This window comes from Mytilus galloprovincialis, chromosome 13, assembly GCF_965363235.1.
Source record: "Mytilus galloprovincialis chromosome 13, xbMytGall1.hap1.1, whole genome shotgun sequence".
In the NCBI taxonomy this organism is placed as follows: domain Eukaryota; kingdom Metazoa; phylum Mollusca; class Bivalvia; order Mytilida; family Mytilidae; genus Mytilus; species Mytilus galloprovincialis.
The window spans coordinates 66196171-66219764 of record NC_134850.1 but is presented as its reverse complement, the minus strand read 5'-3'; the positions used below and the strand labels follow the sequence as shown (position 1 = coordinate 66219764).

The 23594-nt window shown below is 33.3% G+C and overlaps 1 protein-coding gene across 1 annotated transcript in view; it reads left to right on the top strand.

The window, feature by feature from the left end:
- The window catches only part of LOC143057253 (DIS3-like exonuclease 2), a 38129-nt gene that overhangs the window by 5295 nt on the left and 9240 nt on the right, over positions 1–23594 (top strand). Inside the window, exons 4-12 of the mRNA XM_076230520.1 lie at positions 457–527; positions 852–920; positions 9341–9394; positions 11768–11869; positions 12223–12930; positions 13456–13603; positions 14701–14788; positions 21199–21298; positions 23129–23285. Coding sequence (XP_076086635.1) covers positions 457–527; positions 852–920; positions 9341–9394; positions 11768–11869; positions 12223–12930; positions 13456–13603; positions 14701–14788; positions 21199–21298; positions 23129–23285 — 1497 coding nt within the window. The remainder of the gene's footprint in view (positions 1–456; positions 528–851; positions 921–9340; positions 9395–11767; positions 11870–12222; positions 12931–13455; positions 13604–14700; positions 14789–21198; positions 21299–23128; positions 23286–23594) is intronic.

Sequence of the window (23594 nt, the reverse complement as noted above, 5' to 3'; positions counted from 1 at the left end):
GGAAAAATGACTCCAGGGTCAAAAGGGTTCACTTTTTAGGGAGTTCAAAATACCATATGACACCAGTACTTGTAGAAATGGCTGTGGTCAATATCTTAATATATATATGCATTTAGTCATAATAGCAGTTGCCAGTGAAGTTTATATTGTGACTCATATTTTTATCAAGACATGATAAACGTAAGGGAAGCAAAGATATTCGATAAATTTTATACACAAATAGTCAAGTATCTTTAACCCTATGGAAAATTTCAGGCAGTTTTTATTGAATAAAAAATTTGGGAGTTAATTCCACTTGTCTTATTTGAGTTGATGTATATGCATGATATGTAAGCTTTAATAACACATATTTGCTTTATTGCAATTTTATTTTTACATGGTTTTGCATAGGACTGTTACATACATATTTGATATTACAAACAAACAAAATTCTTGATGTGATTATTTCTTCTTCAGAAAATCAGAACTCAGCTCAAAGACAGGGAGATCGAAATACTCCAAGGACCTACCAAAATAAACCGAAACAAGTAAGACATTTTAGACTAAACATTATTCAAATTTGTTCATAAATCTATGAAGTAAGAATATAGTCTCTTGTTGCTGTTCTATCTTGCTTAAGGAAGATGGTTCTCTAGTCATTCTGACTTCCTCCATCAGTAAAAGCTAGCTGCCAGGATATCTAGATTATAGCACAGTAAGAACAAAGAGGTTTTGCCATATCATGTGTTTAGGGGACAATAAAAGTTCCTTTGCATGTTAGTTTTAAAATTATCCATCAATTAAAACAGGCAAGATTGTTATAATACTCATAACATGCAAACAATTTTATACACACCATCTGTTTTATATAGCCTCCTTTTGAACCCTACATGTCACCTGAAGATTTGCAAAGAGGACTGAAGCTGGGACACATTATACAGGTATACTTACCTTTACAATCAATACAGTTACTATTGAATGCTTAGGGACAACATAAAAAAATCAATGAAGGATAAAAAACTTAATTCAAATAGTTTGGGGTTGGGGGAGGGTGGGTGAGGGGGGGGGCATCAATTTTCCCCAAACTAAGTTAAGAGGGTTAGATAGGGGTCAGTAAAAAAACTACTGTAAAAGTACTGTTATTTGTGGGGTACCAATTTTCGTAGTTTTCATGGATGACTTTATCCACAAATTTAAGTGTCCAAGGAAATAAAACAACCATTGTCCAAATCAAGACAAGGAAAGATCCCCATCTGTAGGTTTGACTACTGATACGATCTAGAGAATATATTGAATAAAGCCAAATCTGAGAATACTTTAATAGCAGTCAGAGAACTACAACTGCATGCAGGATTATACCCATTGAATCTTTAATAACCTAAACTGTACAACTTTTAATCTTTTAATTCTCATAAAAATATTTTTGATCGATGAAAGTCAGATTTCAGGTATTGATATGCTAGTATGATAAAGTGTTCATTTTATATCCTCATAGTTCTCGTACATATGGGAAATAATAATTTCATGCTGGGCTTGATTTTGATATGAATTATTTGACAATTCAAGATACGTTCATAGGATTTGTTTATGTTACTGTTTTCTTTAGATGACACACCTTTGATGGTCTTTAATCTGTTGATCACTTTACCATGGGTTAATTAGTGTTATCACTACGATTTACACAGGTCAATGTTTAATTTGCAATTTCCTTCAATCCAGACTATTTGTAACCTACGTTTCTAAATGCTTTAATTTTTTTTTTAGAAAACTAAAATCCGCGAATTTAAAAATCTACGAACATGTAAATATTGCTCAAACCATCAAAATTGATTCCCACAAATTAAAGTACTTCACAGTATATAAATTAAGTTTTTATACGACCGCAAAATTTGAAAAATTTTTCGTCGTATATTGCTATCACGTTGGCGTCGGCGTCGTCGTCGTCGGCGTCCGGCGTCCGAATACTTTTAGTTTTCGCACTCTAACTTTAGTAAAAGTGAATGGAAATCTATGAAATTTTAACACAAGGTTTATGACCACAAAAGGAAGGTTGGTATTGATTTTGGGAGTTTTGGTCCCAACATTTTAGGAATTAGGGGCCAAAAAGGGCCCAAATAAGCATTTTCTTGGTTTTCGCACTATAACTTTAGATTAAGTTAATAGAAATCTATGAAATTTTGACACAAGGTTTATGACCACAAAAGAACGGTTGGGATTGATTTTGGGAGTTTAGGTTTCAACAGTTTAGGAATTAGGGGCCAAAAAAGGGCCCAAATAAGCATTATTCTTGGTTTTCGCACAATAACTTTAGTTTAAGTAAATAGAAATCAATGAAATTTAAACACAATGTTAATGACTACAAAAGGAAGGTTGGTATTGATTTTGGGAGTTTAGGTCCCAACAGTTTAGGAATTAGGGGCCAAAAAGGGACCCAAATAAGCATTTTTCTTGGTTTTCGCACCATAACGTTAGTATAAGTAAATAGAAATCTATGAAATTTAAACACAAGGTTTATGACCATAAAAGGAAGGTTGGTATTGATTTTGGGAGTTTTGGTCCCAACAGAATAAGGGGCCCAAAGGGTCCAAAATTAAACTTTGTTTGATTTCATCAAAATTGAATAATTGGGGTTCTTTGATATGCCGAATCTAACTGTCATGACTGTGTATGTAGATTCTTAACTTTTGGTCCCGTTTTCAAATTGGTCTACATTAAGGTCCAAAGGGTCCAAAATTAAACTTAGTTTGATTTTGACAAAAAATGAATCAGTTAGGTTCTTTGATATGCTGAATCTAAAAATGTACTTAGATTCTTGATTATTGGCCCAGTTTTCAAGTTGGTCCAAATCGGGGTCCAAAATTAAACTTTGTTTGATTTCATCAAAAATTGAATAAATGGGGTTCTTTGATATACCAAATCTAACTGTGTATGTAGATTCTTCATTTTTGGTCCTGTTTTCAAATTGGTCTACACTAAAGTCCAAAGGGTCCAAAATTAAACTTAGTCTGATTTCAACAAAAATTGAAATCTTGGGGTTCTTTGATATGCTGAATCCAAAAATGTACTTAGATTTTTTTATTATGGGCCCAGTTTTCAAGTTGGTCCAAATCAGGATCAAAAATTATTATATTAAGTATTGTGCAATAGCAAGTCTTTTCAATTGCACAGTATTGCGCAATGGCAAGAAATATCTAATTGCACAATATTGTGAAATAGCAAATTTTTTTTTAATTAGAGTTATCTTTCTTTGTCCAGAATAGTAAGCAAGAAATATCTAATTGCAAAATATTGTGCAATAGCAAGATTTTTTTTTAATTGGAGTTATCTTTCTTTGTCCAGAATCAACTTAAATCTTTGTTATATACAATATACAATGTATATTCACTTTTTACTACCAACTGATAAATTATAATAAATAACATTCAGTGATAACAAGCAGTTTTTTTTACATCTTAATATTTTATGATGTATTTAAATGAGTAGTTATTGTTGCAAACTCCATTAGAAATTTTAATTGAGATTAGTTTTGGAATAAGGGAAAGGGGGATGTGATTAAAAAAATTGGGTTCAATTTTTCTCATTTGAAATTTCATAAATAAAAAAGAAAATTTCTTCAAACATTTTTATGCCCCACCTACGATAGTAGAGGGGCATTATGTTTTCTGGTCTGTCCGTCCGTCTGTCCGTTCGTTCGTCCGTCCGTTCGTCCGTCCGTCTGTCCCGCTTCAGGTTAAAGTTTTTGGTCAAGGTAGTTTTTGATGAAGTTGAAGTCCAATCGACTTCAAACTTAGTACACATGTCCCCTATGATATGATCTTTCTAATTTTAATGCCAAATTAGAGTTTTTACCCCAATTTCACGGTCCACTGAACATGGAAAATGATAGTGCGAGTGGGGCATTCGTGTACTGAGGACGCATTCTTGTTTTGAGAGGATTAATATTCAACAGCATAGTGAATTGCTCTAAGAGAAAACAAAAATTTCAAGTTCATTAGAACACATTCATTCTGTGTCAGAAACCTATGCTGTGTCAACTATTTAATCACAATCCAAATTTAGAGCTGAATCCAGCTTGAATGTTGTGTCCATACTTGCCCCAACCGTTCAGGGTTCAACCTCTGCGGTCGTATAAAGCTACGCCCTGCAGAGCATCTGGTTTATCCTACATTGAACTTTTGATTTCCTCCCTTACCTTTACAATTAAAACATGAGTTCCTGTACCATATATCCATTTTGAGATCAATGATGTTATTTTTCTTCATTAACTTTTGCCACTGCAAAAAATATCTTCAATATTATTGTATTGTGTGGTGTTTGCTTGAAACCAACAAACAAATGTTTAAAACGGCATATAAAATGGATTCTTTGCCAAAATTTATATTTGTAGTGACTAATTACTGGAAAAATAGAAATAAAATAAAATGATGACAGTTAGTAATTAAGGACTGTGCATCATGTACATATTTTACCATAAAATTTAGGATGCAAATGGGAAATGTGTAAAAGATACCACTACCCAACAATCAATGAATGTATTTTACTTCAGATTTTTTATTTTTTCTAAAAATTAAACTCAAACATTTTTATGCCCCATTTATTATGCCCAACTTATGGGCATTATGTTTTCTGGTCTGTGCGTCCAGTCATTAATCTGTCCATCTGTCCCGCTTTAGGTTAAAGTTTTTGGTCAAGTTAGTTTTTGATGAAATTGAAGTCCAATCAATTTCAAACTTAGTACACATATATATGCATGTTCTCTATGATATGATCTTTCTACGGTAATTGTAATGCCAAATTAAAGTTTTTATCCCATTTTCATGGCAACTGAACATAGAAAATAGTAGTGCGGATGGGGCATCAATGTACTAGGGACAATTATTTGTTTTTTTATACGACCCCAAAATTTGAAAAAAATTTCGTCGTATATTGCTATCACGTTGGCGTCGTCGTCGTCGTCGTCATCGTCCGAATACTTTTAGTTTTCGCACTCTAACTTTAGTAAAACTGAATAGAAATCTATGAAATTTTAACACAAGGTTTATGACCACAAAAGGAAGGTTGGGATTGATTTTGGGAGTTTTGGTCCCAACATTTTAGGAATTAGGGGCCAAAAAGGGCCCAAATAAGCATTTTCTTGGTTTTCGCACTATAACTTTAGTTTAAGTTAATAGAAATCTATGAAATTTTGACACAAAGTTTATGACCACAAAATAAAGGTTGGGATTGATTTTGGGAGTTTTGGTTCCAACAGTTTAGGAATTAGGGGCCAAAAAAGGGCCCAAATAAGCATTATTCTTGGTTTTCGCACAATAACTTTAGTTTAAGTAAATAGAAATCAATGAAATTTAAACACAATGTTTATGACCACAAAAGGAAGGTTGGTATTGATTTTGGGAGTTGAGGTCCCAACAGTTTAGGAATTAGGGGCCAAAAAGGGACCCAAATAAGCATTTTTCTTGGTTTTCGCACCATAACTTTAGTATAAGTAAATAGAAATGTATGAAATTTAAACACAAGGTTTATGACCATAAAAGGAAGGTTGGTATTGATTTTGGGAGTTTTGGTCCCAACAGTTTAGGAATAAAGGGCCCAAAGGGTCCAAAATTAAACTTTGTTTGATTTCATCAAAAATTGAATAATTGGGGTTCTTTGATATGCCGAATCTATGTAGATTCTTAATTTTTGGTCCCGTTTTCAAATTGGTCTACATTAAGGTCCAAAGGGTCCAAAATTAAACTTAGTTTGATTTTAACAAAAATTGAATTCTTGGGGTTCTTTGATATGCTGAATCTAAAAATGTACTTAGATTTTTATACGACCGCAAAATTTGAAAAATTTTTCGTCGTATATTGCTATCACGTTGGCGTCGGCGTCGTCGTCGTCGTCGTCGTCCGTCGTCCGAATACTTTTAGTTTTCGCACTCTAACTTTAGTAAAAGTGAATGGAAATCTATGAAATTTTAACACAAGGTTTATGACCACAAAAGGAAGGTTGGTATTGATTTTGGGAGTTTTGGTCCCAACATTTTAGGAATTAGGGGCCAAAAAGGGCTCAAATAAGCATTTTCTTGGTTTTCGCACTATAACTTTAGTTTAAGTTAATAGAAATCTATGAAATTTTGACACAAGGTTTATGACCACAAAAGAACGGTTGGGATTGATTTTGGGAGTTTAGGTTTCAACAGTTTAGGAATTAGGGGCTAAAAAAGGGCCCAAATAAGCATTATTCTTGGTTTTCGCACAATAACTTTAGTTTAAGTAAATAGAAATCAATGGAATTTAAACACAATGTTAATGACTACAAAAGGAAGGTTGGTATTGATTTTGGGAGTTTAGGTCCCAACAGTTTAGGAATTAGGGGCCAAAAAGGGACCCAAATAAGCATTTTTCTTGGTTTTCGCACCATAACTTTAGTATAAGTAAAAAGAAATCTATGAAATTTAAACACAAGGTTTATGACCATAAAAGGAAGGTTGGTATTGATTTTGGGAGTTTTGGTCCCAACAGAATAAGGGGCCCAAAGGGTCCAAAATTAAACTTTGTTTGATTTCATCAAAATTGAATAATTGGGGTTCTTTGATATGCCGAATCTAACTGTCATGACTGTGTATGTAGATTCTTAACTTTTGGTCCCGTTTTCAAATTGGTCTACATTAAGGTCCAAAGGGTCCAAAATTAAACTTAGTTTGATTTTGACAAAAAATGAATCAGTTAGGTTCTTTGATATGCTGAATCTAAAAATGTACTTAGATTCTTGATTATTGGCCCAGTTTTCAAGTTGGTCCAAATCGGGGTCCAAAATTAAACTTTGTTTGTTTCATCAAAAATTGAATAAATGGGGTTCTTTGATATACCAAATCTAACTGTGTATGTAGATTCTTCATTTTTGGTCCTGTTTTCAAATTGGTCTACACTAAAGTCCAAAGGGTCCAAAATTAAACTTAGTCTGATTTCAACAAAAATTGAAATCTTGGGGTTCTTTGATATGCTGAATCCAAAAATGTACTTAGATTTTTTATTATGGGCCCAGTTTTCAAGTTGGTCCAAATCAGGATCTAAAATTATTATATTAAGTATTGTGCAATAGCAAGTCTTTTCAATTGCACAGTATTGCGCAATGGCAAGAAATATCTAATTGCACAATATTGTGAAATAGCAATTTTTTTTTAAATTAGAGTTATCTTTCTTTGTCCAGAATAGTAAGCAAGAAATATCTAATTGCAAAATATTGTGCAATAGCAAGATTTTTTTTTAATTGGAGTTATCTTTCTTTGTCCAGAATCAACTTAAATCTTTGTTATATACAATATACAATGTATATTCACTTTTTACTACCAACTGATAAATTATAATAAATAACATTCAGTGATAACAAGCAGTTTTTTTTACATCTTAATATTTTATGATGTATTTAAATGAGTAGTTATTGTTGCAAACTCCATTAGAAATTTTAATTGAGATTAGTTTTGGAATAAGGGAAAGGGGGATGTGATTAAAAAAATTGAGTTCAATTTTTCTCATTTGAAATTTCATAAATAAAAAAGAAAATTTCTTCAAACATTTTTATGCCCCACCTACGATAGTAGAGGGGCATTATGTTTTCTGGTCTGTGCGTCCGTCCGTCCGTCTGTCCGTTCGTTCGTCCGTCCGTCTGTCCCGCTTCAGGTTAAAGTTTTTGGTCAAGGTAGTTTTTGATGAAGTTTAAGTCCAATCGACTTCAAACTTAGTACACATGTCCCCTATGATATGATCTTTCTAATTTTAATGCCAAATTAGAGTTTTTACCCCAATTTCACGGTCCACTGAACATGGAAAATGATAGTGCGAGTGGGGCATTCGTGTACTGAGGACACATTCTTGTTTTGAGAGGATTAATATTCAACAGCATAGTGAATTGCTCTAAGAGAAAACACAAATTTTAAGTTCATTAGAACACATTCATTCTGTGTCAGAAACCTATGCTGTGTCAACTATTTAATCACAATCCAAATTTAGAGCTGAATCCAGCTTGAATGTTGTGTCCATACTTGCCCCAACCGTTCAGGGTTCAACCTCTGCGGTCGTATAAAGCTACGCCCTGCGGAGCATCTGGTTGATTATTGGCCCAGTTTTCAAGTTGGTCCAAATCGGGGTCCAAAATTAAACTTTGTTTGATTTCATCAAAAATTGAATAATTGGGGTTCTTTGATATGCCAAATCTAACTGTGTATGTAGATTCTTAATTGTTGGTCCTGTTTTATAATTGGTCTACATTAAAGTCCAAAGGGTCCAAAATTAAACTAAGTTTGATTTTAACAAAAATTGAATTCTTGGGCCTCTTTGATATGCTGAATCTAAACATGTACTTAGATTTTTGATTATGGGCCCAGTTTTCAAGTTGGTCCAAATCAGGATCCAAAATTATTATATTAAGTATTGTGCAATAGCAAGAAATTTTCAATTGCACAGTATTCAGCAATAGCAAGAAATCTTCAATTGCACAGTATTGTGCAATAGCAAGAAATCTTCAATTGCACAGTATTGTGCAATAGCAAATATTTTCAATTGCACAGTATTGCACAATAGCAAGAAATATCTAATTGCACAATATTGTGCAATAGCAAGAAATTCCAATTGGATTTCAATTGGAGTTATCTTTCTTTGTCCAGAATAGTAGTTGAATCAACTTAAATCATTGTTTTATACAATATACAATGTATATTCACTTTTACTACCAACTGATAGATTAAAACAATCTTTACCATTCAGTAATAACAAGCACTTTTTTTACATTTTAATATTTTATGATGTATTTAAATGAGTAGTTATTGTTGCAAACTTCATTAGAAATTTGAATTGAGATCAGTTTTAAAATAAGGGAAAGGGGGATGGGAAAAAAAAATTGGGGGGGTCAATTTTTTTCATTTCAGATTTCATAAATAAAAAGTAAATTTCTTCAAACATTTTTTTGAGAGGATTAATATTCAACAGCATAGTGAATTGCTCAAAGGCAAAATTTTTTGTTTAAGTTCATTAGACCACATTCATTCTGTGTCAGAAACCTATGCTGTGTCAACTATTTAATCACAATCCAAATTTAGAGCTGAACCCAGCTTGAATGTTGTGTCCATACTTGCCCCAACCGTTCAGGGTTCAACCTCTGCCGTCGTATAATGCTGCGCCCTGCGAAGCAACTGGTTTACATTTAAAATAACATTTAAAGGATCCATTCTATTACATAACAAAGATACACAAAGTAAGCTAATATACAAATAATCATCTACATTGTATAAACATGGTTAATGGAAAACTGTATAGTTATGGAATGGAAATGAAGTAAATATATATAGATTTTTTAAAATATTTTTAATATTGTATTTTAGGGTCCAATAAGAATCAATCCTAAGAACTATGAAGAAGCCTATATACCTCATCCAGTAAGTATGATTAAAATAGGATAATTATAAATCAGATTGTGTTTCAAACTTGTATTGAGCAGGTCTAAACCGTTTATTATTAAATGATAAAGTCAAATTAGCCCTAATTTGAATAAATCAGCATGTCATACTCTGATGATGTTACCCTATCAATATATGAGTTAATATTGGGTTTCTGAAAGGGCTGAAACAAAACAAAAAACAATGAGACAACTATATCCACCAGAGCACAAATGACATGGATTTAAGCAATTAGAGGTCACTATAATACTTCAACAATGAGGAAACTCTATATTGTATAGTCGGCTATATAAAACAATGACATATTTCAAGTGACAAAGATAAAAGCAGTTATTGGTCATTGTAAGGCCTTTAAAAATATTAATTAGGAAACCTACTGTACAGTTACTGTAGCTATAAAAGGCCCCAACATGAGAGTATGCTTTCTTAATTAAACCTCATACTGTACAGTTACTGTAGCTATAAAAGGCCCCAACATGAGAGTATGCTATCTTAATTAAACCTCATACTGTACAGTTACTGTAGTTATAAAAGGCCCCAACATGAGAGTATGCTGTCTTAATTAAACCTCATACTGTACAGTTACTGTAGTTATAAAAGGCCCCAACATGAGAGTATGCTTACTGAATTAAACCTCATACTGTACAGTTACTGTAGTTATAAAAGGCCCCAACATGAGAGTATGCTGTCTTAATTAAACCTCATACTGTACAGTTACTGTAGTTATAAAAGGCCCCAACATGAGAGTATGCTTTCTTAATTAAACCTCATACTGTACAGTTACTGTAGCGATAAAAGGCTCCAACATGAGAGTATGCTTTCTTAATTAAACCTCATACTGTACAGTTACTGTAGCTATAAAAGGCCCCAACATGAGAGTATGCTTTCTTAATTAAACCTCATACTGTACAGTTACTGTAGCTATAAAAGGCCCCAACATGAGAGTATGCTTTCTTAATTAAACCTCATACTGTACAGTTTCTGTAGCTATATAAGGCCCCACCATGAGAGTATGCTTTCTTAATTAAACCTCATACTGTACAGTTACTGTAGCTATAAAAGGCCCCAACATGAGAGTATGCTTTCTTAATTAAATCTCATACTGTACAGTTACTGTAGCTATAAAAGGTCCCAACATGAGAGTATGCTTTCTTAATTAAACCTCATACTGTACAGTTGCTGTAGCTATAAAAGGCCCTAACATGAGAGTATGCTTTCTTAATTAAACCTCATACTGTACAGTTACTGTAGCTATAAAAGGCCCCAACATGAGAGTATGCTTTCTTAATTAAACCTCATACTGTAGTTACTGTAGCTATAAAAGGCCCCAACATGAGAGTATGCTTTCTTAATTAAACCTCATACTGTACAGTTTCTGTAGCTATAAAAGGCCCCACCATGAGAGTATGCTTTCTCAATTAAACCTCATACTGTACAGTTTCTGTAGCTATATAAGGCCCCACCATGAGAGTATGCTTTCTTAATTAAACCTCATACTGTACAGTTTCTGTAGCTATAAAAGGCCCCACCATGAGAGTATGCTTTCTTAATTAAACCTCATACTGTACAGTTACTGTAGCTATAAAAGGCCCCAACATGAAAGTATGCTTTCTTAATTAAACCTCATACTGTACAGTTTCTGTAGCTATAAAAGGCCCCAACATGAGAGTATGCTTTCTCAATTAAACCTCATACTGTACAGTTACTGTAGCTATAAAAGGCCCCAACATGAGAGTATGCTTTCTTAATTAAACCTCATACTGTACAGTTACTGTAGCTATAAAAGGCCCCAACATGAGAGTATGCTTTCTTAATTAAACCTCATACTGTACAGTTTCTGTAGCTATAAAAGGCCCCAACATGAGAGTATGCTGTCTTAATTTATGTCAGGTGTTAAAATAATCAATTTATTTAACTTCGATGTTTGGTGCTTCAGGGTAAAGGGATTAGACAGGGTCGTAAATTTCACCTGATTAAGTAATTGACTCTAATCAAATAGGTGATTATAATCAGGTAACAAGTGTCAACAATTTTAATCTGTTGTCTTAATGAAGTGTGTGTATAAAGAACTCAACAAAATGGCGATGATATGAGGAAAAAAGATCGTTTTTTGAACTTTTTTTCAAAAGGGCACAGAGGGGCGCAGGGGCGCTTAAAAAAGGCAGAGGGGCGCAAAATTTTGGGGGCGGGGCGCGGCGCCCCTCCATTTCATGCTAGCTGGAACACTTAATGATATGTATTTATAGGGTGTCAAACCTTAAGAAAAATATTAAAGTTATAAAACAATTTGCGAATTTTATTTGATTAGTTTTGTTGGGATGTATATCAACCTTAGAGTTATTTTTTTCACAGGATGGTGTATCAGACATATTTGTTTGTGGTATGAAGGAAAGAAACCGAGCTTTGAATGGGGATATAGTAGCTGTTGTATTACATGACAGGGCTAACTGGAAGGTTTGCTTATTTATAAGACTTAGATAGATAATACTTAGTTCATCCTGCTAATTATAATGATAGACCATTTTCTTTTTTTCAGATATTTTCATTTATGGCACAAAATATATTGTTTTTTTAAAGGGTGCTTTTTTCCATAATTATAAAATTGATTTTGCTTATCATTAGATTATAACAGTTATGTTTATGACTAATTTACATCAATGTTAATACTTTGTTACAGTTTTATTATATTCTATACTATGTACATAAATGAAATTTTACAGTAAAATTTTCTTTGTATTTATTTGTACTTTCAAAATTATTGAAGATTTTAGCTTTTCATTTAGAGCATATAACTATTTTGATTTTAGATACATGTTAAAAATCTGAAAGATCTTGAAGAAAAGCATCAGGAAGTTGAATCCAGTATTAAACCAAATGAGGATAGTCACTCAGAGGTCACCCCAATGACACATGGTCAAATTCAATCAGAGGTCACCCCAATGACAAAAAGTCAAGGTGAATCAGATAGTGAACCAGATGTTATTATCGAAAGTGAAGAAATAATAGATTTGACGACTAATACCATAAGTGAGATCCAATCTGCAGCAAATTCATCTATATTATCTAAACAGAAAATAGACCAATCATCTAACAGCAAATCATTAACTGCTGATAAACTTTCCGTGTCATCATTAGGGACTAACAGTGTCTCATCATCATGTTCTAACAGTCAGGAAAAAACTTCTTGTGATTTAAAAAATGTCCAAGACATTACAAATCAGTTAGGAGACATTGCTATTGACGCTAAAGACATAAAAACAAATAAAACAGTTCCTAATACACCACAAAATGACAAGAACATGGGTAGTACTCCTTTGGCTGATAAGTCAACTACTCCACACAGTAAGACTGGGGATACGAAAGCAAGGAGTTCAAACAGGGGTCGAAACTCTTCTCAGAAAAATTATTCTACGCTACAAGAAGTAATGAACGAAGGAAGTGATGTTGTTAAAAATCTCTTCTCAACAGATGATAAATCTAACTCAGCTAACCGAGCTTTACAAAGAACTGGAAAGGTATTATTTTAAAAATTGTATGATCAAAAATCAATTCTTCACTGTATACTTTATATGTATAATGAACATGAATTGTATGATACCTTGGGTTCAATGCTATTATTGGAATATCATTTTTCAAGTATTTGGTATATAGACAAGGTGACTCACAAATTTATTATTAAAATGTTCAACGAAGTACAAGTTTTCTATACACTTTTTTTGCAGGCTTTTGCAAAATGGAAATTTTTCCTTAATGCGGTATAGAAATATTACCTGTCAGTGTACATGTACTCCCCAGAGTTTTTTAGCATCATTGTAATGTGGTTCTTTATCATATACCTATATTATTTGAATGTGATACTATCTGAATTGATTTCCTTAGATTGTGTTCTGGTTGTGATGCTATATTTTTTAGAAAAAAGATGGTATTTCAAATTTCTTGTTTACCAAGATACTGTATAAAATATCTGGGGGAAAAAGTGCATGGAAGGTTAATTTAAAAATATATTTGAATAATAAATTTTGTCATTTATGTTGTTACAGGTTGTATCAATCATTGAACCTAAGCATTCTAGAGCCAGTACTGGACATATTCATCTAATGCCTGACAGAAATCCTGATACAGCCTTGTTTAAACCACTGGACCACAGGTTACCTAGAATTATGATACCCATGGAAAATTGTCCAAAAGGTAAGAAAAGATTATACAGGGTTCTCACTAAGGCAAGTCCATGAGCCCTAGGCCTGGACTCATCATTTCAAAACTGGTGAGGTCAGAGATGCATCAAAACTAAAATATTTTGTTTAAACTGAACACAAATATCATCACTTTTTAGCAATATAAAAGAAATCTAAATTACATGTCATTGCATTGCTCTGTCATTCTATTAGGTCATGGAGCCTAAAAATTATAAATTATATTGCATAAAATATCTTCTTATTGTTGGGACTTACCATGGCCATAAATGATAAGTCCCTAGACTCGCCTTCAAAAATCCTTCGTGAGAACTCTGATTTTATATGGTCTAATTATCCTTAGAAGAACCACTGAACCATATGTTATCTAGAATTATTATACAATTAGAAAATTAGCTAAAATGTAAACATGGTAAAGAAAAATCTCACTGTAGATCATTGATCATTTTTTAGGAATCGGGGAAAGAATGTTATTTTTTCAAGTTTATTTAACTTTTTTCAAGTCAATCTAGAACATATAACCTCACTGTTTGAAATTTATTGACATTTTAATGATTGAACAAAATCAATTGTCAACACAAATGAAGTTGTTCATCCTTTCTTTCACATATAATCATGATAATAATAATTAAAAAAAATCTATTTTCTTGGATGAACTAATTAAAAGTTGTGACTATTTGCATTTGTACATGTGTTATTGTGAGTGTCAAGTTGTTGTCTCTTTGACACATTCCTCATTTCCATTCTCAATTTCATTAAAGAATATTAATAATTATAAGTTACTGAAAATTTATTTTGGCAACTGACAAAAATTTTCAAAGTCTGTCAGTTAATGATAAAATGACTTACTGTGGATTCATTTATTTTCGTGGATACCAATTTTTCGTGGATTGCTGAAAACTTACCTTTTCATGGTTTTGCCATATTCTGCATACAAACTGATACTAAATTTATGATTCATCCATCATTTAAATTCACGAAAACCGCGAAAAATAATGAATCCACAATAAATTGGAAATGACTGTTATTACTTTGTATAGTTGGGATAGTTATGATGTTAGATTTTGGTATGCATAATTTTCTTTTACACAGATTTCACAGTACGGCCAGAAGATCATGCCAACACTCTGTTTATATGTAGAATAACTGAATGGAAGGAAGACTCTATGTATTCTCACGGGTAAAATATCACTGAATTCATTCTGAACAATTTAAACTTCCCTTGTCCCTGCGGTTTTATTTTTGCTAGTCACTACTGTTGTGACAGTTGTATTAACTTTCTTTTGATTATTTTTATGCCCCATTTATAGGCATTATGTTTTCTGGTCTTTGTGTTTGTTCGTCCGTCCATCTGTCTGTTCATTTGTCTGTTCAACCATTTGTCGCGCTTCAGGTTAAAGTTTTTGGTTGAGGTAGTTTTTGATGAAGTTGAAGTCCAATCAACTTGAAACTTAGTACACATGTTCCCTATGATATGATCTTCCTAGTTTAGATGCTAAATTAGATTTTTGACCCCAATTTCACGGTCCACTGAACATAGAAAATGATAGTGCAAGTTTCAGGTTAAATTTTTTGGTCAAGGAAGTTTTTGATGATATTGAAGTCCAATCAACTTGAAACTTATTACATATGTTCACTTTGATATGATCTTTCTAATTTTAATGCCAAATTAGAGATTTTTCCCCCACTTTCACAGGCCATTGTACATAGAAAATGATAGTGCGAATGGGGCATCTGTGTACTAGGAACACATTCTGCATTGTTCTTGTTATGTTATGATTTTGTGATGATACAGAAAAGATGGATAGACAGATAACAGCTAAATTCAGAAATTACATCAAATCATGAAATTATCCTGAACATGCATGAAATATTAAATTTATAATTTATAATAAGATAAAATCTTTCAGATATATAGAAGAAGACTACACTGACAAAATTTCTGACTGGGGACAATGTTAATTAACGATATTAACTTATGGCAGGGTTAGATTAATTCTCCAGATACTCATAAGTTTTGACTTGATCATCATATTTGAATTATGTTAATCAAGTTAAAATAAAAAAAAGTGAGGTTTTAAAATAATACTGTTTTATTGACGTAAACACACCTTTTGTTTGTTTCTGATATTCTTAACTAACATTATTACAGACCACTAATTTTATATTAATTCATAATACTTACGTAATTGGAAATTACATTAGGATTATATCCCCCTAATTAGTATTCACACCGCCGATCGCGCTTTAAAATATCAATAAAGCGCTCAGGTATATCGACTCCCACCACGCATGCGTGATTCCCCAGTCTTCTTCTTCGGCGAAAAGTGTTCACACGCTTTATTTTTTCCTCTCGGAAATGTAACTTTTTTGATTTATATATCGTGTATTTTCAAAGTTTAGTTTTAAGTTTTGAGATAGACGCTTTTCATTGTCAACATGGCAGAAGCTTTCATTACAGCCATTAATTCGGCAAGTGAAGAAGCAAATTCTCCTAAAGCTACTCCGTCTCGCTCTGATAATAAAAACGAGAAATCGTCAGGTAAACAGACCGGAAGTCGTAAAAAGACGACAAGTAAGTCTCGTAAAGCTAGCAGCACGTGTGCTAAAGAAGTATCAGAGGAACCGGAGACAATGTCAACAACAGGTTTGTCTGTAAACATAGAAAATGAATTGAGGGCAGAAATTTCTAGTGTCAAAGAGACCGTTAATTCGGTGAATTCTCGAATGGACATTTTTCTACCTCTTTTCGAGAAGTTCGTTTCTCAAACTGTCACTTCAGGTGGACAAATAGAAACGGACAGAGAAATTGCCACTTCAGGTGGGCAGAACATTTCTCAGGACTCGAGGGACATTGCCACGTCAGGTGGGCAAAATTCTCTCAGACATGCTAGTGTTGCAAATCATGATAATGACATTGATGATGCAATTTCCCTTCAACCGGATAGAGAGGAAAGAAGGGGTCTTGATTTAGATTTAGATTCTGACAATGAATCCCAACATTCTTCTGTGAAAAACAGTACACACAACCGTTTTCAGAGATATTCGGTAGTTGATAAGGACTCTCTTGATACTGAAAATGTCAGTAGAGATATCCTTGGTGACATTTTTGGTGAAGATGCCAAAACTAAACCAGACAAATCTGAAGCTGGTATTGTTCTGGATCAAAGTCAGATTAATATTTTGAATCAATCATGGCACTGTGATAATCCTTTATTATTGTCAACCTATAAAGAGGAATATAGGGCTAGTTTTCCAGTGAGTGATAAATCAGCTGATATTCTTAACTTACCAAAACTAGATGACATTACTCAAACTTTACTGTGTAAACGACATGGTCCTTATGCTGGTAAAGCTCATAATAAACTTTTTTCTAAACCCGAGAAAATTTTTGAAAATATGGCTTTCAAAGGTCAGTCAGCAGCTAGAATGGGTTTGATTATAACGGCATACATGCAACAAGCCTTGGGTTCATTAATGGAAAAACTCAATGATTCTGAACCAAATATTGATTTACTTGTACAAATGGTCAAAGACATTTTTGCCATGTCAGTGAAATCTATGGATCAAACAGCTAGAACAGGTGCATTTCATCATCTGATCCGTAGGAAAGCTACTTTGTTAGATACAGGTCTAGAGGACATAACTGAGCTTAATGATAAGTTTTTATCTCTTAAATTGTCAAGTGATGGTGTTCTTGGGAAAGATTTTGAAGAGAAACTGAAAAATCGTTCAGAGACAAACAAACAAATCAAAGATTTACTACCAGAGTTAACTCGTAAATCAGCTACCTCAACTTCAAGTTTTAAGAGGAAGAGTGCTATCATTCATACTAGCCAAGACACTAATGGTCCTAAAGTAGCTAAAAATGACTTTTCCAATTTTCGCATTCCTAAGGTAGCAGCTAAACCTAGTGAAAACAAAGGTGGATTTAAACCTAATTTCAGACGCTTTGGTTCTGGTAGGAAAGAGGCTGATGGTGAAAAGAAAGGTTCTTTTCGTGGCAATGGTAGATCTAAATGAATACAAAAAGCAGGTAAATATTTTATGTCAGAATCCAGAGATACCTGTAGGAGGTCGTTTAAAACTTTTTTGGCAAAATTGGGCAAAAATAACAAACGACAGTTGGGTTTTAAAAATAATAAAAGAGGGTTACAAATTGGAATTTTCGGGGAAAATCCCACAAACAGGAATAAAGAAAACAAATGTTCCTGCGAAAGATTTACCTATTCTGTTAACAGAAATAGATCAACTTTTTGGAAAAAACGCTATAGAAAATGTACCTGTAAAAGAAAAAAACTACGGTTTTTACAGTACGTTTTTTCTAGTACCAAAAAAGACAGGCGATTTGAGACCTGTCATAAATTTAAAACCTCTGAACAAGTGTCTCCAGAAAAAACACTTCAAAATGGATTCTCTAAACAGTGTCTTAAACTTAGTACAAAAAGGAGATTGGGCAATTTCTCTAGATCTGAAAGATGCTTATTTCCACATACCAATTCACGAAACACACAAAAAGTATCTAAGATTTTGTGTCAACAATCAGTGTTACCAATTTCTGGTGCTGTGCTTCGGTCCAACATCAGCACCACGAATTTTCACAAAAGTGTGTTCTGTAGTGGCAGCTCATTTACGAGCCCAAAATATTCGTCTAGCAACTTATCTAGACGATTGGTTTTTGCTAAATCAGACCAAAAAAATGCTGATTTCAGATCGAGAGAAAACGCTCAAACTCCTAACAAATTTAGGATTTGTAGTAAATCTAGAAAAGTCAAGCCTAATTCCAACACAATCAATAACATACATAGGAGCACTGTTTTCTCTAAAAGAGGGAATGGTTCGTCCTACATCAGAAAGGGTGTCAAAACTCCTTTCTGCAGTAGAACTTATCTTAAACAAGCAAAATCAAGCAACAGCAAGAGATTTTCTACAATTATTAGGTATTATGGCTTCATGCATAGAATTAATTCCAAATGCAAGACTCTTTATGAGACCAATTCAGTTACACCTCCTTTATCATTGGAAACCAGTTTGTCAAAATCTAGGAATAAAAATTCCTTTTTCGAAACATCTAAAAGGTCACCTCAGATGGTGGTTAAAAATAGAAAATTTGGTCATAGGCAGATCAATAACACCTTGGGAAACGTCAATAACAGTAACAACAGACGCATCAAATTCAGGGTATGGAGGTCACATCAACAACAGTCTCATAGTTCAGGGTACATGGTCAGTAGAAGAAAAACTTCTCCACATAAATTCTTTAGAAATGGAGGCAGTTTTTCTAACTGTAAAACATTTTCTCCCAAATTTGATAAACAAAAATGTTCTTATTCGGTCAGACAATTCAACCGTTGTTCGTTACATAAACAAACAAGGAGGCACTCTTTCTCCTCAGCTGTGTATGAGAACTTGGAAACTTTGGCAATTAGCGCTAGAAAATCAAATTTTTCTGAAAGCTGCACACATTGCAGGAAAAAAGAACATTCTAGCAGACCATTTAAGCAGGGTAAAAATTCAACCAACGGAATGGTCATTAAACAAAGAGATAACACATGCAATGTTTCAGATTTGGGAGACACCTCACATAGATCTTTTCGCCTCTGCGAAAAATCGACAAACACAGATCTATTGCTCCTGGAACCCAGACCCTCAGGCTTATGCAATAGATGCTCTAACAATTCCTTGGAACAACATGTATGCATATGCTTACCCTCCAATTTGTCTAATACCAAAAATACTACAACACATGACAAAGTACAATTGTCAGTTAATTCTAATAGCCCCACATTGGCCGCGCAGACATTGGTACACAAATCTTCTGAAGTACATAACAGATTATCCAAGGAGCCTGCCAGTCAGGGAGGATCTATTACACCAGCCAAAAACAAACATATTTCATCCAAATCCAGCAGTATTCAATCTGACTGCATGGTTTTTATCGACAAACAGTTTAAAGAGAAAGGTTTTTCTAAAGAAACTAGAAAATTACTCAGAGCCTCATGGCGCTCTGGGGTTGAAGGCATAAAACTTTGCTCAGTGCTCGGAGCACAAAAATCATGCTCGAAACATGAAATCCAGCAATTTGATTGGTTGATTTTCGAGTCCGAGTACAAAAATCATGCTCGAAAGTTTTATGACCGTGAGGCCTGGGACTCAAAAAGATGACTCTGTCAAATTTCGAAAATTCAATAGCTGGTGTAGTAGACGGGAAATTGATCCCTATAGTGCCTCTTTGACGGAGGCGGCTGAGTTTTTGACATATTTATTCTCAGAAGGTCTTCAGTATAGAACCATAGCTGGTTATAGATCTATGTTATCCTCATTCCTAGCTCCAATTGGGAAAATTCCAGTAGGACAACATCCTTATATAACTTGTCTTATAAAGGGTGTTTTTAACTCGAGACCTCCAAAAGTAGTGCTTTTACCGGAATGGGACTTACCCTTAGTTTTAAAAAAATTAAAACAAGCACCTTTTGAACCAATGAAACATGCTCATTTGAAGTTTATTTCTTGGAAAACTGCATTTTTAATTGCAATTACTTCTTTCAGGAGATGCAGTGACTTACAATCTTTGTGTATTGGAGAAGAGTCGATTGTTGTGCAGAAGAAAGGGGTGACTTTTGTTCGCCATGGACTATCAAAACAGGATAGACCAAAACATTTTGGCAGCAAGATTTTTATTCCGTCTTATCAATCAGATAAATTATTAGATCCGAAGCGGTCTATTTATTATTATTTGAAGAAAACTGCACCTTTTAGAAACTCTGACAGTGAGTTTGAGAACAAGTTGTTTTTATCTTTTATTGAACCGCATAAACCGGTTACATCACAGACTATTTCGTCTTGGATTGTTAATGCAATTAAATGTGCTTACAATGAAAAAGACAAAAAATTTCGTGCTCATTCTACAAGAGCCTTGGGCCCATCTTGGGCACTTTTTAACGGCGCATCTGTGAAGTCTATTATGGACACAGCAGACTGGACAAAGGAATCAACCTTTACTCGTTTTTATTTACGTCACATAGATGTTGAAGTTTTAAATTCTGTGTAAATAAGAATTTTGTATATATATGGAAGAAAATTCTGAAAAAAGAAAAAAAAAGGAGAAAAATTTATAGAAAATGGAAGAAAAAATTTTAACTGTATAGTGTTGTGTTATTTATATCTGAACTGATGTGAAGAAAATACAGTATACAAAGTACAGAAAGATTCTTCAGCTGTGGATAGCTTAGAAATCTCCTAATGTAATTTCCAATTACGTAAGTATTATGAATTAATATAAAATTGGGAAATTTGTTCTCAAATTTTAATTTTATGATAGAATAATACTTACGTAATTGGCTCCCACCCACCTCCCCTTTTGAATCTTTTTTGGTGAACACTTTTCGCCGAGAGAGACTGGGGAATCACGCATGCGTGGTGGGAGTCGATATACCTGAGCGCTTTATTGATATTTTAAAGCGCGATCGGCGGTGTGAATACTAATTAGGGGGAGATAATCCTAATGTAATTTCCAATTACGTAAGTATTATTCTATCATAAAATTAAAATTTGAGAACAAATTTCCCAATTTGATACATATGTTTACAGAGAATTAATGAGGAGTTTAGGAGAAGCAGGAGAAATAGAACCAGAAACAGAGGGAATCCTGATAGAAAATGATGTGGATTACTCTGAATTCACAGAGGAGGTGTGTTAAAATATACTATCATACACATGACTTAATCACTACACAAAATGAGCAATTAAGTCCCTTTAAAAGTATTTTGGTATTCTATCGTAAAGTTGTTAACATCAAATAAAAAAAGTTGTTACATATATTATAGCATTCCACTTACAGTAAACAAACTTATTGTTGCAGACTTTGTTTTTGCATTTATCCTGTTTAAGTTGACTTTGCTTCAATTAGTTGTTATGCATTTATAACTTGCTTGGTTTATTTAGGTAAGAGAGAATTAAATTCATAACATATTAATTTCATGCAAAATTTGGTTGGTTTGCAGTCACAAGTTTAATAAAAATTGAAATGCAGTAGGTTTAGAAATAAGGATAAGTGGTATAACTGTCAATAAGACAACTATCCGCCAGAGTTCAAAATAAGTGGTTGTATTAAAAGTATAATAGGCAACCTTATAACCTTCAACAATGAAGTACAATGCAATTTGTAATACAAGCTATCACAAAATTTGAGGTCTTTTATTTGGAAGGAAAGAAGTAAACAAATCTGCATTAAAAGTTATAGCAAATATTTTACCAAAGTACTCAACAATCTGGAATAAGCCCTTTTAATGTAACAACCACTAGATGGATGTTGCATGCAAAATGGTGGTACAATTGGGTAATTTTTTCAAACAAAGTAGTTTTGAATTCTCAGACAGTTCATCAACTAAGCATGCGCGAAACATATACACTACATTAATTAATATGCCAATTCACAAATATTTCTGACTTTGTATGGTTTCAAAGGAGACATGGCTAAATGAAATTTGTCTCTTCCTTTAGGCCAGGATTTTTTAATTTGTTGGTTTACGGATCCGCCGACCCGATTTTTCCGATTTCCAGAATAAAAATAAAATTGACTTTTCATGCTTTTTTATTCCCGCCGACCCTAACAAATGCATTTTCCCTGAAAAATAATTAAATAATTTTTTTTTATGAAATGAAATGCATTAATCACTAACAAAATTGATAACACTTTCTGTTGTGAAAAAATAAAACTTCCAGTTTACGTTTCTAAAAATAGACAAATCAATTATAACTGACCTTGAAATGTCGTTTGCGCAAATAATATTGCGGAACGAAACTTGTGTTTAAAACCAATTACACAATAAGTTCGTTTCCCTTATTTGTCATCAGTCCGTAAGATGCATCATCTCATAGAATTAGACTTGTCCAAATGTGGACAGGGTAAAGGCATCAAGTTGAAGTACTGAATATTAACAAATCATTTGGAATTTTCTTGTTTCATAGAAAAATTATCGTCCATTTGGATAAAAAACGGGAATGCGAGACAACAGATTAACCCGATAATCTCGTTTTCCAGTGGACGAGTCTATTAGGTTTTTAACACGTGTGTTGAAACTTATTTTCGTACGACGTTTTTACATTTTTTTCTTTATCAGTTTTCTTGCTTGAAGATCATTATTCACCAAGTTTTCTGGAATTGATAAAGAGCTACGCTTCTGTTTCTGAAATGACGATTTAATTTCGTCTTTGTCCGTGCACCCCCCTTTTTTTACTGTAAATTATTAGACAATGTCATGCGATGTTTATAACAGTTGAGCAATAATATTTCATTGAACTAAAATTTAAGAAATGATGATAAAATAGCATAACAAACATATTGTTAGAAAGGTGAAATATATATTGATTTTGCATATTTTTCTGTCTTCAAAGATGATTTTTTTTCTCTTTTTTTTCCCAACCGACCGACCCGACTTTTTCATGGGGAAAATCCGTAAACCATCAAATTAAAAAACCGTGGCCTTAGTAGTATAGATATCTGTTCGTTTCTTTGTAGATGTTGAGTACCTTGCCTGTACATTCATTACCATGGCAGATCCCTGAGGGGGAGATTACTGGACGACGAGACTTCCGTCAACAATGTGTGTTTACTATAGACCCTGCCACAGCTAGAGATCTAGACGATGCTCTGTCCTGTGAAAAACTGGATGATGGTAAATATATTTAAGATATTATGTCAGCTCAGGAAGACGAAATGAAATTTGTGCTGCTAAAAAAAACAACCCTTTAAAATCACATGTTGCAATTCAGATGATTATAAGACGGGATATTTAAAAAAATATTTTGCTTAGCTGTGTTATTAATTTAAGAACGGTTTTAAACCAATTAATTGAAATAAAGAAACAGATGTAGATTTTATCACCAGTAAAAGTGTCAACAACTACTTTTATGCCACCGCTGTAGTGGAAAGTAAAATCACAAAAATACTGAACTTAGAGGAAAATCTAATCAGAAAGTCCATA